The sequence below is a fragment of the Empidonax traillii genome, unplaced genomic scaffold (assembly GCF_003031625.1).
Source record: "Empidonax traillii isolate 1590-97213 ecotype Southwest subspecies unplaced genomic scaffold, ASM303162v1 scaffold575:size619451, whole genome shotgun sequence".
Lineage (NCBI taxonomy): Eukaryota > Metazoa > Chordata > Aves > Passeriformes > Tyrannidae > Empidonax > Empidonax traillii.
In genome coordinates, this window is record NW_020955768.1 from 330079 (window position 1) to 346745 (window position 16667).

The 16667-nt window shown below is 53.4% G+C and overlaps 2 protein-coding genes across 2 annotated transcripts in view; one reads left to right on the top strand and one right to left on the bottom strand.

Annotated features, from left to right (window-relative positions):
* Positions 1-1919, bottom strand: part of SERINC3 (serine incorporator 3) — a 22309-nt gene extending 20390 nt beyond the window's left edge. Inside the window, exon 1 of the mRNA XM_027898053.1 lies at positions 1912-1919. The gene's annotated coding sequence lies outside the window, so the exon portion shown is untranslated. The remainder of the gene's footprint in view (positions 1-1911) is intronic.
* Positions 1920-4929: 3010 nt separating this feature from the next.
* On the top strand, positions 4930-15863 carry PKIG (cAMP-dependent protein kinase inhibitor gamma). Its single transcript, XM_027898061.1, has 4 exons — positions 4930-4948; positions 7689-7756; positions 14560-14735; positions 14913-15863. The coding sequence occupies exons 3-4, from the start codon at positions 14585-14587 to the stop codon at positions 14990-14992; spliced, it is 231 nt and encodes a 76-aa protein (XP_027753862.1). The 5' UTR covers positions 4930-4948; positions 7689-7756; positions 14560-14584; the 3' UTR covers positions 14993-15863.
* Positions 15864-16667: the final 804 nt, after the last annotated feature.

Sequence of the window (16667 nt, forward strand, 5' to 3'; positions counted from 1 at the left end):
TGTGCTGAAAAGGATGGACTCCTTGGTGGATGCTTTGAGGGGTTTGTTTGCAGGACCACACTGGGAGGTTTAAGACAAGACAAACCTTACTTTAGGAGTAGATATTCCGTGCTCCTGGCTTTCCAAAGGGCTTGGTTGTTGCCATTGTTCTGTGTTGCCTGTGCTGGAAGGGTGCTGGTCACAGGCTACCCAAGCAAAGCCTGGGGAGCTGGTGTAGTGCTTGTATCCTTACCAGACTCGGCCTCCAAACCCCATAGTCCGAGCTGTAACCTTCTGGATTGCTTCCAAATGTGAGCTGGAGTAAAGGGAAAACTGCAGCCTTGGCCAGGCCAGCACAGCACTCTCCTGAGGCTGGGCTGTCCCTTGGCACAGAGCAGCAGAGCCCTCCTCCCTCCCTGGCATCTCATGAAGACCAGCAGGGCACTGTGGTGAATCCCTTAATGCTACTTTCGAGTGAGTAGCACAACATGTGACTCAAAACCCCTGGAGAGAGATGAGTTCTGCCAGGTGATACATCTCAGGAAATCAAATGGGCTCCTTGGGACTGGTTTTGAACTAAAACTGATTTGAACCAGGAGGTTACACGAGGTCGGTTTGGGGATGCTCTGAGCATGGGTATGTTTTGCTCTGCTGAGCTCCATTCCCCTTCCTCCGAGCATCAGTATTGTCATCAGGGTGTTTCCTGCACTGCTTGCTGCTGCTGCTGGTGTTTTTATCTCTTCCTGTGAGCCATGGAAGGGCTGTGGGTATCTTTCAGCGTGGTTTTGGGCACGCACAAACAGACTCTGGCTGGAGGTGGTGATGGCAGCAGAGGTGGAGAAGGTCTGGCTGCACAGCTGGTGCTGGGGCGAGAGGAAAGGCTGGTGCTCCTCACCTGGCACTGAGTGGCTCTGGGTGCCATCTATCATGGCAGAGCTGCAGGATGGCAGAGATGCCTCTTCTGCATCTGCCTGGTGCTCAGAGAGACGGCAGGTTGGGCAAGTCAAGTTCTCCTGGCTCACACTGCTCGCTTTGCATGCAACCCGAAACAAAAGCTCGCCCAGCTCGAGTGGGGATGGGAACCATTCCTTGGCAAACACCTTTTGTGCTCCCCAGTCGAGTTGTGCCACTTCTCCCCCTCACAAGGCTGTGTCCTTACAGCAGGCATGGAGCAAATCTTTCACTCTGTCAGCGAAGCAATTAGCACTAATGAGCTGTTGCAGTCTGGGCGTTCAGGCAGGAGGAGGCAGCCCTGTGCACTCCTGATCTCACGTCCCTTCCCACCACCCCGGCAGGGCTGGGCACAACTGCAACCACCTTGATCGCTCGGCTTCGGTCACTCCACGGGGGCTCCAAGGCTGATGTGACACAGGGAGGTGATGCCAACCAGAGGGATGTTTCTGGCTCCCTGGGATGCCAAGAACAGCCAAAATTTCCTCTTCTTCTGCAGGGGCCCCAAGCTCTTTGAGAGCTTCCAGGCTGTGCTTCACACAGCAGGGTGGATACAAAGGTGTACATGCTTGATACGTGGTACTGCCTCGCTCATAACCCCTTCTCCTCAAATCCAGGTGCTGTCACCAGCTCTGAATTTCACACCCAAATAAGGCTGGCACCCAGGGCTGGCACATGAGCTGAAGTGCTCTTGGATTTTACCCCGTGGGAATCAGTGGAGCAAAAAGTATTCCAAAACCACACAAAGCCATATTTTTCATGGGAGGCATTTACCCGGTGCTACACCTGGTAGGACAGCTCAGGCCGCACAGTGTGTGATGGCATCTTTGGCCAGGCCCTGATGGAGTAGGATCCATCTGGGACACGCATCCCAGCAATGTGCCTGAGACACCCGGGAGGAACAGCAGGCAGGCAGGCACGAGGGAGCGCCCGGCAGCAAAAACCACAGCGCTGAGCATCGAAGGGAGGATGCTCGGGCACCCGCAGCTGCCGGGGGATGGGGTTACAAGCCGAAGCTAAACAAAGATCCCTGTGAAAAGGAAACGGATCCCTCCCGCCGACTGTAAAGGTAGGAGCCGAGCGGGAGCTGCTTGACATCATCGGGCAGAGCATTGGATTACAGCGGGCAGGGACTGACTCGAGGAGAGGAGAACACGCCCCTTGGCCCCACAAGTGCAACTTCATTTAGCAGCTCCCGGCAGAAGGAAACTGCAAGTCTGAAAGCGGCGGCGGCTCCCCCGGCCGGCTTGGCTGCTCTCCAGCGCGGGCAGGGACGGCGGGAGGGTGTTATCCAGCCGGGAATCCTCCCGGGAGCGCGGAATTCGGGATCCCAGGAGCAGCGGGGGCCGGGGCGGCTGTAAGTGGGGCTGTGCGGGTGCGAGGGGCTGGCGGGGTGGGTGGCCAGGACACCTGCCTGGGGTGGGCGAGGGGCTGTGCCCCTGCCACGCCGCGGGAGCCACGGCCACGCCACGGGCTTGTTGGGAGACACGCTTAACTTTTTTTAGCCAGCCAGCCGCGAACAGAGAGGGTTTTGCTGCCCGCAGACCGTGGGCTAAAAACCAGCTCTGCGTCCCGGTGTTTTTTCTCCGTGGTGGTGGGAGAAGCCGAGTGCGGGCTGATGGCAGGGAGAGGTGGCGGCTGTTCCGCCGGGGAAAGAGCGCGGCAGCAGGGAGAGCAGCCTCGGGTGGCTGGAAATCACGAAGGACCAGTGGATCAGTGACGCCCGTGGGGATTTCTGGCCTCGTTTCTAACGCGCGTCCGTTTATTCTGAGCGATTTGCCGGAGGGAATCCCTCAGAGCATCGGGGTGGCTCGGCGCTTGCCCGGGAATGGATGCCGGGCTGTGGGACAGGCACCCGGGGTGCCGTCTGTGCGGGGCCGGGGTGGGAATCCATCCCTCGGGCTGTCGGGAGCCGTGGGGGCTGCCCGGGGCTCCCCTCCGAACCGCGGGCAGCAGAAGCGGGCTGGGAGACTCGCTGGCATCCAGCTTTCCAAAGCGAACGTTTTAAAAAAGGCAGAGAGTCGGGATAAAAAAAGAACGGCTGTGCGGTGGTATTCTCAGGAGGCTTCGCGAATTCCTCCACCTCGGAGCTGTGTGCATTTCTCTGCTCTCTCTGGATTCCCCTCGGCAGCTGTGGGGGGCTTTCACATGCGTGTTGATGCCTCGGCCCCAAAAGCGCGTTTGGGAAATTTCCCTCTGCTTGGAAGGGGTAAATGGTTCAGCAGAACAAGATCCCAAGTATAGCTGTGAACCCAGAGGCAGTGCCCCGGGTGGATGGGCTGGTGACTCAAACCAGGACGTGCTGGGGTCAGTGAGCAAGAGGCAGCTGCAGCGGGGATGCTGCAGCAGCGAGAGGGCGAGGGGATGAAGCGGGGATAGCTTGGCCAGGTGGCAGAGCCCCTCAGATGGTGGCAGCCCCTCAAGCTCTGGGCTGCTTTCTCAGCGTGCCTGGCTTGGTTACTGGGGGACAGTGCCTGGCTTTGGAGACTCGTGGGTGGAAAGAGCCACCGTGCTAGCGTGTGGGCACCCAGCTGAGAAACTGTCACCTCCCAGCTCTCGTGAGGGAGGGTGTTGGGGAAAGAAGGATGCGTGAAGAGATCCTCTGTGGCTGGGTTCATTTATAGTGCAGCTACAGGTCAAATGGCCATTTACAAACGTGGATATACCAGTAGTGCTTAATATGCCTCGGGCACAGAAGAGAGAGCACTGAGTCCTTCAGGCAGTTCCACGTGGATGTCCCCCATGCCATCAGTTTTGGGGACACTTTCCAGATAGTGCAGACTCATAAGCCTCAGAGAACCAGAGACCATTCACTGCAGTGCTTGGGCTTCCAGCCTGGGCAGCTGGGTCACGAAGAGATGAAAACCAGGAACGTTCATAGCTGTGCATCTTCTGTACCCAGGTGGGCAATTCTGAGGCTGTGTACAGGCACAGGGTGAGCTGGAACACGGAGTTTTGCTTTTCCCCTTTATCCTCTTGTTCCAAAGTACATCTGCTTTTGAGCCCACTCAGAGGAATACCCACAGGCACACAAACTTGCCACCCAAAATAACCATGGAGCTGACATTTCCTGATCTTCCACATTTCAGAGCCAGTTCCTGCAGCACACTGTTGTGCATTAATGCTTCCAGCCTGTCTGGGCACCCAAACACCAGCATCATTACTATTCTACAGGGGCCTCACACAAATCACAGATCTGTGATCTCACACAGGTCTGGGCCAGAATTGGGGATGAACCTACAAATCCATAAGGAACAGCAGAAGCTTCAGCCCAGCTTTTTGTTTGCCTCTCTATGTCAACCTGTTCTGGTCTCTCCCATCTTCACATTCCATTTGTTTCTCCACAGACCAAAGCTGTTTACATGGGCTGATCCAGAAAACAAATTTTCCATCACAGCACCCGCTTTAGAGAGGGGAAAAAAGCCCGATGTTTGTGGTTGTCTTTAGCTCATGACTAGAAAAAGCCAAGTCATAAGGGATGCTGCTCCCCAGGCTTGCCAGCAGCTGCCTGTGAGAAGGGAGGGTTCAGGTGTTCTGTGGCCTTTGTCCCAAGTTCCTCTTGATGGCAGTTAGGGAGGTTGAGACACCGCTCCAGGTCTCGGCTGGTACCTGTAGCATGAGCAGGAAGAGCAGCAGTTGGACTATGAGCTGCCCGTGCCCCATTTCAGAGCTGTCCCTGCCCTCGAGTCTGGAGGAAAATGTACTTTAGTCCACTCATCTCTGGTTTCCACAGTGAGTTCCCAAGCACTCCCCTTCCCTTTGCACAGCTCCTCCACACCAGCTCTCTTGCAGGCACGTTGCTGGTCCCAAGCTGCTGCCTCGGGAACTCCCCGGCGGGCGCCGAAATGCCATTTCTGTTGATACTTGCAGTGATGTAATAATCCAAACATATCCCCACCAGAGCGTCATCAACTTTACTGGAATGACTGTTTCCACTAAGTGTAATTAATCTGTGGTGCTCATTGCCGTGAGATATCAGTGGAACAGAGAGCTCTGAAGGCATTTTTATGGGTACCAGGTAGTTATCTCGGTAACAAAACAACCCTGGGTATGATTAAGAGGATATTGCATTTTAAGGATCATAACACCTCCTGGTTCAGAGTCATTAGTGACTTAGGAAAAACATTCCATTACAATTAGAGGTTTTCTTGTACCTCTGAAGCCAAGGATGCCAGCTGCTGCTGGAGACAGGGCACTAAATGAGGCAGGCTGGCTGCTCTGGGAGGACCAGGCTCCTGTTCTGATTAGCCATTTATGCAGCCTGTTGTTTACCCAGCAGCCAAGAGACACGAGAATAACCTTCACTCCACTGCCATCACCTTGCTTGAAACCAGAAAGGATTTCCTCTCTGGATCAAAGCAGCACTGTAACAGCTGTTGTGTAGAATAATGCTGAATTCAGCCAAAAAAACATTCTGGGGCATGGTTTGGGTTGTTTTGGTTTGTTTCTTTTTGGTTTTTTTTTGGAGCATACATTCATTTTGAAGCAATGCTGAGAGGACCAAGGTTGTTGCACGTGTTTGTTCTTTTTGGGTAACAGCTGGCCAACACGGAGAAAATCTAAACCACAGGCATTGGATCTAGTTTGGATAAGGCAAGAGGAAATGGCCTCAAGTTGCACTAGGGGAGGTTTAGGTCGGATATTAGGAAAAACTTCTTCACTGGCAGGGTTGTCAAACACTTACCAGGTTGCCCAGGGAAGTGGTGGAGTCAGTATTCCTGGAGATATTAAAGAGACATGTGGACGTGGCACTTGCAGATGTGGCTCAGTGGTGGACTTGGCAGGGTCAGGTTAGTGGTTGGACTTCAGGACCTTAAGGATCTTTCCCAACCTAAATGATTCTATAATTCTGTGCCAATGCCCTTGTAATTAATTCCTGATGGCTATGGATGTTTAACTATCCAATGAACATTTCCACTGGGGCCCCAAAATAATCCACTGTACCTTGATGGGCTACAGGACTAGATTAGAAAATGCAGTGCTCCTTGGCAAGTCACTTCAGCCCATCCTTAGTTGCGCTGCAGGCATTAACCCACCCCAGCACCATTAAATCTCCCCACTCCCTGTGTGGGATATTGCCTGGCCTTTGCAGCTCTGCCCATTGCCCAGGGAGCAGCAGGAGCAGATGAGCCAGAAGAGGACAAGCCTCTGTAGGTGGAGCAAGGGGCTCAAAAAAACCTTGCAGACTCCAGATGCCCAAGTAAGGGCTGTGGGGGAGAAAGTGCCAGGACTGCAGGGTTGGAAAGCCAGTACCAGTTGCTAATGATTTTCGGTCTCCAAAATCAGCTTTTTTTCGAGAGAGAAAATGGGGGGTTCCCACCGTGTCCCACGAGGAACAAAGCTGCTCAGTGGTGACTTGTACTTCAGAGCATGGTGGCTCCAATTTGCTTTAAGCCTCCCTTGGCAGAGGGCCACGAGTATCGAGATATTTTGCAACGCTCCTGAAGTGCTGGAGTTTTTAACTGTTTGGGCTGTGGAACACACGAGCCAGAGCGAGGCAGGAAGGCAAAGGAGGAAAATAAAGACTTGTGCCTTTCCAAAGCTGGCTTTCTTCCTTTTCCTGCTTTTGTTTGCCTGCTTGGTGCCCCAAAAGGGCGATGCATATTCCCAGAGTTGTGGGAATACTGTTCCTTTTCCGGTCCAGTGTTTCCAGTAAGCACTTTGCTATAAATGAGGTAAACACTCACAAAAGCATATTGTTAAATCCCTGTGTCTTTGTTTAGCTGCTGTCATGATCATAATTAGCATTTTCCACTCCTGTAGGCCTGTCATCTGCAGATCTGAAAGTGCTTTGAGATATTTGAAGCATCTAACGGGGGGGGAGGGAGTATTAATAACTCAGTTTAACAGATGGGCAAACTGACACACAGAAGCAGCAAGTGCCCTGTCCTTGAAGCAGGGCCAGAGCCAGCAAGTAGTCGGCTCCAACTACAAAGTTTTGAAAGTGGGTCAGAAAAACAAAGAGGAAGGCTGTGGATCTGTCCCAGTTTGGAAAAGGATGAGAAATAGTTCCAGTCACAGTGGTACTCAACCCAGGCGGCCCAGACAGATGAACTGCTAGATGAGCTACTGCTTATATGGTTAAATGGTTCACCTCTTGGTTCCTATTCTGCTAATATTTGTCCCTGGGACAAAGGGAAAAAAAAAACAGCCCATAATGTTCCAAAAAACTCAGAAAGCTGAAACAGCTGCTAAAATAAGCAAGTGTCTTGTTGGCTGGGCTCTGCAGGTCAAGGGATTGCAAGGCACCCACAGATGTTGAGGCCACAGAGGAAATGTCTTTGGGCAGTGCTTGGGGACAGCAGGAGGAGGCTCATCTGTGCACAAACAGCAGAGACACGAGGAGCTGGACACAGACCCAGCGAGGCGACCAGAACGATCAGATCAAACTTCCCTTTTCACCTTGGAGAAGCCAGTATGGAAGTTTCACTTCTTAAAAGGGCAGCAGAGCTGCAAGCAGAGATCCATTTATACCCTGGAGGCAGCTGCTGGGTCACCACAGTGCAGGTCAGGAGACCTCAGTTCTCCCCAGCACCTGTGGGAGGGCAGGGGAAGGGGAAGCAAAACCAAAGAGCCTTTCTTTGTGCAGCCCCAGCTGGACTTTGCTTACACTTCATCCCACAGGCTCCACCTGAGCCTGCCAACCCCTCTGCTGTTCTGGTCACAGACAGTGGAAAGAGCAGCTGAGCTTTGTGCTTCCCAAAACAAGCACAGATAAGGTTTTCTTAATTTTTTTTCCTCTTTTTTTTCTTCCCCAGAAGCTGTTGTCCTGCTGTGCATGAAGCTTGTTTGAAGTCATGTCCAGAAGGAAAGTCAACTGAATCAGGTAGGGATTCACACTCTGGACTGATAAAGTTTTTCCTCACAGGGAGATATTACAAACAGAAATGGGTTTTTTCCTTCCTGTATCAGTCACTTGACCTCCCTCTGTATTCTGAATTACTAAGTGCCAGGAGGCTGCCGAGAGGAAAGAAATATCAACAATTCTGCTGCAATGACTTTCCTGCTCTGTTATTTCCGCTTCCCAGCCGTGTCCTTGTCCCAAGCCGTGTTCCTGCACCGGCTCCAAGGCAGGCCCCAGTGCCAGCCATGCTGCACAGCCTCTCCCTGCCAGCAGTGGGGACGTGGGGAGCAAACCCTGCCCTGCACTGGAGAGAGCCAGTCCAGCAGGATCCAGGGAACCCCCAGAGCTTCACCTTTTGTGGCTCCTGCGTAGATGGCAGATCCTCTCTGTGGTTTCACTCCTGGATGTGCTCTGTCCTCGGATCATGTCACTGCTTTCTCTTGTTCCTGCGCTGAGCTCTGCCTTGCAGGGGGCTGCCAGGGCTGTATTGTTTGAGATCTGCAGTCCAGGATCTCGGGACTCTTTGGTGCAGAGACACCCCGTGTCCTACAGTGCATTTCAGTGACCATCAAACAGCTGACAATTCATTTCATTAGGAGATTTCCCTTTCCTGAGACTGTAAGTGGCAGTGATCACTGAGCATCCCCAGTGTAATGTTACAGGCACATTTCGAGCACCACTTCAGCTCATATCCCTGGGGACTTACACAGAGAGAGATTTACCCTGCCTGCAGGAAGGATCAGAAGCTGCTGTCGCCTGGCACAGCTCTACAGAAATTCTCCATCCATCACAGAAATCTTCTGTGAAGGTTTCTGCAGAGCTTTCCCTGCCCTGGTAGGAGTCCCAGCAAGGTAGCGTAGCCAAAGGGGCTCCTGATTCCAGCGGTTTGCAGGAGCCATGGAACCACCTGAAAGGGCTTAGCTCAGCCACCTCAAACTGCCAGCCTGCTCTGAACTCTGACACTTCCCTTTCCTGCTGCATGTCAAGTACCAACAGCACCGTCCCAGCCACCCAACCCTTCTCACAGCCCCCAAAGACAGATCTCCCCCACTCCCACCTTCCCCCCACCTGCCCTGGCGTGGGGGGTCCACTGGTGGCTTTGTTCTCTGCAGGAGCAGACAGACAGGCAGCCAGCTCCAGGGAGCAGAGCTAAGCCTGGTTTTGCTAATCAGCCTCATTCTACACTGACACTCTTAAGAGGTGCCCCAGTTATTTTTAGGCACCACTGGGAGCTGCCAGGGCTCTCTCACCTCAGGAGGCTTCACAGGTTTTCACTCAGCCCTTTACAGCAGCACTGAGTCAGGAGGACTCTTTGGATGCTGGATGCAAATTCCCACGGGACTGTGCAAGTCTCAGCCGAGGCAGGTGGCTCTCAGCTTCACACTCCCTGTGCTAAGCAGAGCCCCCTCAACCATCAGCAGCCAAACCTGCGCAGTTCCAGCCCTCACAACACCTCTTCCAACTGTGCTCCCCTTCCCAGCCACTGCTTTCACACAGCAGCAGAGCTCAGCTCCTCACATCACAAAGAGGACCTGGACTAAATAGCTCTTTTTCCTGCTAGGCATAAAAATAAGGACTCATCCTTGCTTACCTCTGTCCTGTAGAGAGGTCCTCCTCAACCCAGGAACAGAGATACACCATCAAGGCCTTCCTCTTACATGTGACAAGGGCAGCTGTGCTAGAAAATAGCCCCAGCTGCACCTCCTCTGTGTTTATTTGACTTCTCCTTGCCCAAGGAAGCCTGCAGAGTGTTGGGGGGGCAGGGATGGGTGTTGTGCTGGGGTTGAGCATCCCTGGACCAGGAATTCAAGAGAAACAGGCAGCAAGGAAGTCACCAGCCTGCCACGTTCTAAGGCCTGCCAGGGCTGAATGTGCCTCATCCCCTCTGCCACCCATCCCTCAGAGGGACATGTGTCTCCTGGAGGTGGGGGAGAACCAGTGCCCTGATTTATTAGCACCTCGAAGCTGAGGGATGTGAAAAACGAGCTCGACCTGGGAACAAAACAAAAATACAACTGCTGTCACGGCAACTGTCTCCAGATGCACAGAGAGACCAATTATTTCCATTAATCAACTTATCGAGAGGCTGCAGAAGAGGCTTAAGCTGCGTCGAGGCTTGGTGCTTAGGGGAAGGGAGGAGCTGAGGGCTCCATCAAACCCCACCTGCTGAGGCCAACCGCGATTCTTCCCGTGGCAGGGGATTCTTGGAGCAGATGCCATGGGGACTGGCAGAGGGGTGCTGCCTGCTGCAGGCTGAGCCTCAGCTGTATCTGCTCTCCTCCTGTAGGAATTACAGTTTTCCACCAAGTCCTAGGGAATGCTAGGAGCTCTGTTCCTGCAAAAGCACTGCAGTGGCTGGAGCAGCTGTGATGTCTGTCCTGGCTGAATTTATTGTACTCAGTGTAAGAGCCAGAGGGTGCAGAGTTATTACACCAAATACCACAGCAAAAGCCTTCCAAAAATACCAGTGTGCCATGCCCACTTTGACATTTCTTCCTCAGTGAAGTGTGGTGAGGCTTTTCCATGCTGTTCTTCCCTGGAAGCTGCTCAGCACGTGAGGTGGACACACACTTCCATCGTGGGATGTGAGGCTGCTGCCTTGCTCCTGCCTGTTTCTCACCCAGCCAGGAAACTCGGGGCTCAGCAGTTTGGAGCACGTCAATTATGGCCAATAAGACCCAGCCCCACCACGTTTTGGAGAACACAGGCCCAGCAGATGTGCCTGGCACACACCAGGCTGTCACCAGCCTTACCAACGCTTGTTGCTCGTGCAGCCGCTGCCAGGCTGGGCTCCCAACAGCAGCATCTTCATCCCAAGCTGCATCTTCAGCTCAGCTTCTGGCTGTGGATCTAAGCTCTAGTGAGGGGTCATGAGACATAATGAGGCCTTTAGGCACGATCACAGGTCTAAAAATACCCCGGTAACACTGTTACAGAACCCCTCTTCTTTGATGTTCAGCCCCTCACTCATGTTCCCAGACAAGATCCCAGTGGAAAATTTGCTGAAATTCCAGCTGGAGGTTGTCAGACAGTTGGTGGAAACCCCCTGACCTCAAGTACTGGCTTCAGTCCTGCGGGATATTTTATTCTGCTCGCTGGATCCGACTCTCCCAGCAGGAAACCTCACAGCAAACCCGCAGGGAGCACAGAAATCCCGGTGCTCCCGTCTCTGAGCTCTACCAGGCCCCCCTCTTCAGTAAACCATCTTGCTCTGTAAATATTTTAAAAGCCCAGCAGGGCTGTTGAGTGTGTTTTGCTGTTGTTATGGATCCGGCCCCAGCAGGAGAGGTCTAATAATAGTGCCTGTACCCTGGGATGGAAGGGCAAGGGGCACTGCACGATGCTGAGCGCCCCGAGGCCACCGCCCCGCTTCGTGCCTTGCTCCCTGCAGGTTGGCAAGGAAGGGCAGAGAAGTGGGATGTGATGCACGAGCAGATGGGGTCACGTCCCTGTTCCCCAGCAGGAATTTGGAATTTCACCCCAGAAGCATGGGTTTCACTTGGCTTCATGGCCAAGAGAGTGTTACATTTCCACCAGGCAGGTGGGAGAGCGTGTCCTGGGCTGGGCTGTGGGATGAGGGGGCCGTCCCCAACCAAAACCTACAGCTCTGGGTCCCTAATGCAGTGGACAGTGTGGGGCCACAGCTGGGCTGCAGCACCCAGAGGTGGGGCTGTGCTGGGCTCCTGCCAGCAGAGAGGGGGCACAAAGCAGCTGTTGGGGCAGCATCTGAGTTCAGCCCAGCCTGCAGATAGCCAGCATCCAGAAATAGCCCTTCCTAGCCATTAAAAGTTTAACCTAGACAAGGGACAGATGCAATACTGTGTGAAGGGTTTCCTTGAAGATGGAGTCAGAGCTGAGTGTGACTGCAGCATCCATCCAGTCCCGAGGATCAGCCCTGAGGATCAGCCCTGGCCACTGGCTGGGGTGTCAGGGCTCGTGTTGGCTCTGCAGGGCCTGTGCTCAGGGTAACCTGCCAGGCCTTTCCGGGTCATTTCTCTGCCACTCTTTATGTTATTTGCAGTAACTGTTTGCTGTAGTCCAGGGATCTGTGCTGCAAGCAGGCAACAGGGATTGAAATGCAGGCTCGTCAGTGGGACTGAATAGGACATGGAGCTGACCCAAAAGAAATGTCCCAGTTTATTCTACCCAAAGGCAGAAGGAACATTTAACCCTTTAATTTCTTAGCATCCGCATTCTAAATGGATACAACTGCCCCTGGCAGATGCTACAAGCTCTCACTGAGTACAGCCCCATGGAACTGTTTTGCACATACCTGGAGATGTGGAAATGCTCGTTGAAAAATCAGGTTTTTCTATCAAAAATTGAGGCAACTGCTCCCATCACCCTCTCAGTCCAACAGATTCCTGGAGAAAGAGGCTGCAGTCTCTCTGCCAGTGTGGAGGGCTCAGCCTGCAAGGCTTTCAAGAGCCGCCCACCTCGAAAATCCCGAAGGAATTGCACAATTTGGAACAATTTGGAAAGCTTTGTTTATAAACCCGCCCGTCTCCAGCTCCTTGCATGGAGAGCCGAAGGCAGGAACCCTCCCAGCCACGGCAATAAATAAATCACACGCGCCATCTCCCGGCCGCCCAGCCCTGCGCTCTTGGTGCCTTCTATTTTCGGTCAGGATCCCCATCCCCTTCCCGTGGGATGGGGCACTGAGTGATGCTTGGCACGGCGCTGTTGGCAGATACATCAAGAGACACTGGAAAAATGCTGCATCCCAGGGGCTGGCTCCTGTCCCCACTTCGGGCAGTCCATCCTGGAAACCAGGTGGTCCAGCCCCCAGGACAAGGGCAGGAGGGCTCTGGAGCATCTCTGGGCTGGCCTCACTGGTTGGAGATGGACTGAGGATCGCTCCTAGAGAAGCCTCCCAAGCCCCTGTGACATCTCTGGCAGCTGCAGAAGGTCAGCAGCCTCCTGGCTCTGATGAGCTGTAAGGAATGATGTCTGGGAATGATGGATGCTCCGCCTGTCCTGGGGAAGAGGCTCGTTGAGCTCATCCAGCCTGTTGCATCCAGAGCGTGTGCCTTGTCCCAGCAAGGGCACGCCAGGGACAGAAGGAGGGGAGATGAGGAAAACCAGCTGGGATCTCTTCCTGGGACAAAGGATGCAGCTTTTCCCAGTGCTCATTTAACGGGGGCTAGATGGATGCCAAGCCCTTGGAGGAGATGGGTGTTTGCAAGAATTTGCTGGATTTGGGGAAGCAGGATCTCCTGGGAGGTCTGGGTAGGCTGAGCCCCACATCCCACCTGTGAGCCGGTGCCAGCACTCCCTGATCTGGCATCAGCACCGAGAGAAGAGTCCCTGGGGCTACCAAGGCGTACTGGGTTTCTGCAGGTTTGTGGTTACTGCACCCTGCTCAGCTCAGGAATGGGGAGATTTCACCTCTTTCATCCCATCTACCACATCTCCTTCCTGCTGCCGTAACATCGGGGATTAGACAGAGGAGTGCGATTCCTGTCCAGTCTGCTGGTCTGCCAGCAGATTTCCCTGGTAGGAAAATCAGTATTAAGCAGGATTTGTACAGGAAGCTGAGCAAACTTCTCCGGGTCATTAACCCCAAGGCACAAGAGCGAGTGAATGTGCATTAAACGTGCGTGACTTTGTTTTCACTGCACACGAGCGTTTCTAATCAGGACCTGCTCCGAGCACTGGCAGCATCAGCAGAGCTAGAGGCGTATTTTACAGTGAGCAGTATCGCAGATAAGACAACAATTAATCTCTAACTTCCACACAAAAAAAACAAAAAAAGTGCCAAACGGAGTATGCAGGAGCAGGAACTGGGAGCTGCAGGTTTCCCGTGCCAGGGCAGCGTGTGCTCGCCAGCTCTGTGCCCAGGAGACAGGACACCTCGAGCTGCTTCGGCCCCTGCACTCTGTGTGCTGTGCAAACGCTGCCAAGGGAAACCCTGGGCTGAAGGGAAAAATCAGCAACTTAAGGATTCATCAGGCTGAGCTGGGAGCTGGCTCACAGCGCAGCTCGCGTGTGACAAGTGGCCGCTCCGAGCCTTTCTTTGTGCTGTGCCCTTGGCACAGGCGCAAGTCTGGAGTGGAGGGATCCAACTGTCTCACAGAAGGGCTGGTTTTCACATGTTAAAGTGCTTATCTCCCAGCAGGCCAGCCCAACACTTCTTGAGTGACATCCGACACCCAGTGGAGGCCGGTACTGCTCCAAAGCCCCGTCCCTATAAAATGCTCCCCTGTTCCTCCAGCTATTCCCACGGGTTCCATCATTTCCCATTACAAATTCAGGTTGGATCAGCACCCCTTCCCCCCTGCAGTGAGCCAAACTTGGCTTCTGTTCAAAGCTCCTGGAGCGTTTTTGAGGAGGAAGGAGGTCTTTTCTCTGTAATGCTTTTTTTTTTTTTTTTTTTTTTTTTTTTTTTTTTTTTTTTTTTTTTTTTTTTTTTTTTTTTTTTTTTTTTTTTTTTTTTTTTTTTGAAGGGAAAAGCTGCTGCAAATAACCCCGTGGGCCTAAAGGAGAAGGCTGGAAACTCAAACGAGACACAAACGCCTTGTCTGCCCCGGTGTTTGCAGTGGGGAGGTAGAACGAGGGCCAGTAAGGCAGCTGGGATGGATCCTTGGCACGGTGGGCCACCCAGCACGGTGGGTCTCCCCACATGAGGGGGTTGATATCTGAGATGTCAGGAGCTGCTGACAGAGGGACCAGAGCAGAGCTACAGGCACTGTTTTTTCCTGCTGTAATTCAACCCCTTAGAGTGGCCTGACCCAGAGGGAGCCATGACTCGAGCACCCCTGTCCTCACAGCCGTGTTTCCTCCAGTGTTTTGCAGGTGAACAGAGATGCAATGGAGGTAGAGTCCAGCACCTACACCGACTTCATCTCCTGCGACCGGGCGGGCCGCAGGAACGCTGTCCACGACATCCAGTGCGATGCCACCACCATCAGCATGCGCAAGCTGACCGAGGACCTCGGCGACCTCGCTGTCCAGGGAGCAGGTGAGCTGCCACAGGCACCAGCCAGCCCAGCTCCTGGCACGGGCTGGAGAGAATCTGGCCACAGCAGGGGAGCAGTGGGTCTTCAGGTGGCAATGAGAATGAAATGTGGGAGTTCCTGGCGGCCTGTGCCCTCAGTAAGGAGTCACTTTGCTTTCTTCCCAATCCTCCCTTTCGCAGAAAGCCAAAGAGATGCCTCTTCTTCTGACAACGACCCCGGAGCAAGACCAAAGGGGCAAGAAAGCAGCCCCTCCCCATGAGAGCGAACAGGGGGTGGGATGGGCAGGAGGAAGGCCTTGATGTGAACATCAGACCAGAATTTGCTATTGAATCTGCGGACAAAAGCCACCCTGGAGCAGCAGGTTGTCTGTCAAACGCCTCTGCTGCAGCCGTGTTTCTGTAGAGAGCCACAAGATGCTGTGTGCAAGGACTGGCACCTCCAAAAGACTTCTGCCCCCATCCCTAACGATTTAGAGCAACACTGCCATGGTTGTAGTGACATGAGCCATTCTCAAGATGCCTTAGCTGCGATTTTCCCTTAGGGGGAAAACAGTTTCAGTAATAATAGACACATCAGACTCTCCTGTCCAAGGTACCTTCCCCCTTTGCAAATTTAGACTATTATTTATTCTGTTTCCATAGAGTAGAAGTTTAGTTCATTGGTTTTTCTAAGCCTCACCTTCATCTGCATCTTAGATCTGGCCTGGCCTCTGGACTGTCCATGTGGCCCCTGTCAGGGTGGGCAGTGGGGAAGGGACCTGACCAGCCCCTCATGTCAACACCACTCACCTGTGCTGCTGCTGCTTAGCATCGGGAAAGGACCAAAGCACAGCTCTGTGGGGATGAGCCCCACGTGGAGACCCTGCAGCACCAGCCACAGGCATCTTTTCCTTTGGGTTTCAGCGTTTTAAGATGTTGTTAAGGGGAGGGGAGAAACAATTCGCTGGTTTGACTGTTGAAATTCAGGCTTAACTTTGCAAGCTGTTAGCTGAGATGATCTCTGGTAGGATCTCACACCATTCTCTCTTTTAGGAGACATGTTTTGTGTTAAAGATGGTTTGATAAAACTACATAAGATGTTGGAATAAATAACACAGCCTTCAAGTACTGAAGGTGGTTTTTTCTGCCTCAGTGTTTCTTCTTCCTCTGTTTTGCCTTGACACAAGGACAAGCATCGCCCTGACAGCCCAGGGGAGAACTGAATGTTACGAGTTTTGAGATCTGTCAGGGAAAACAAGGCCAGAAATAAGCAGAGAAGCAGATGCCAGACAGAGAATTGTCTGTGGGCCTCTGAGAAGCGGTGGCTGTGGGGCCAGCACAGAGATGTCCATGGGCTCCAACCCCCACAGGAAAGGAGGATTTGGCAGCCAGGGGGTGGCTGTGGCTGCTGCTTTGGCTCCCTGGGTGCAATTGCAGAGCCCAGGCAGGACAGCAGCCAAGAGCCTGCTCCCATTTCCCATGCCCGGGACCAACCAGCAGGTAGCTCCTGGGCTTGGCTGGCTGCACAGTTGTGTCTTTAAGCCCCATTTCCAGCTCTCCTCACCGAGGAGCAGAGCAGTATTTTTGGCTCACACAGAGAGCTGAGAGGCGGCGTGGAGGGACCGTGCAGCAGGCGAGACCTCCAGCAGTCAAATGCGGGCTAATCTTAGCTCTCCTCAGTCAGAAAATATCTGTTCCAGAATTATATTTAGGCAGAGGAGTAGGGACCTGTAGGCCAGCTACTCTCGGGGGACAGGAGACGGGCATCGGGTTCCCCTTTCAAGTGACAGCACAGCTGCTGTCGCCGATGGCGCTGGGAGAGCAAGGGCACTGCCTTAATCCAGCCACATCCCCATCTGCAGAGCTGCTGAGCCCGTGGATGCTCCGAGCCCTCCATCTCAGCTGAGCACGTGGCATGCCAGACCTCCCAGAGCTCTATCCAAGCACTAAATGAGC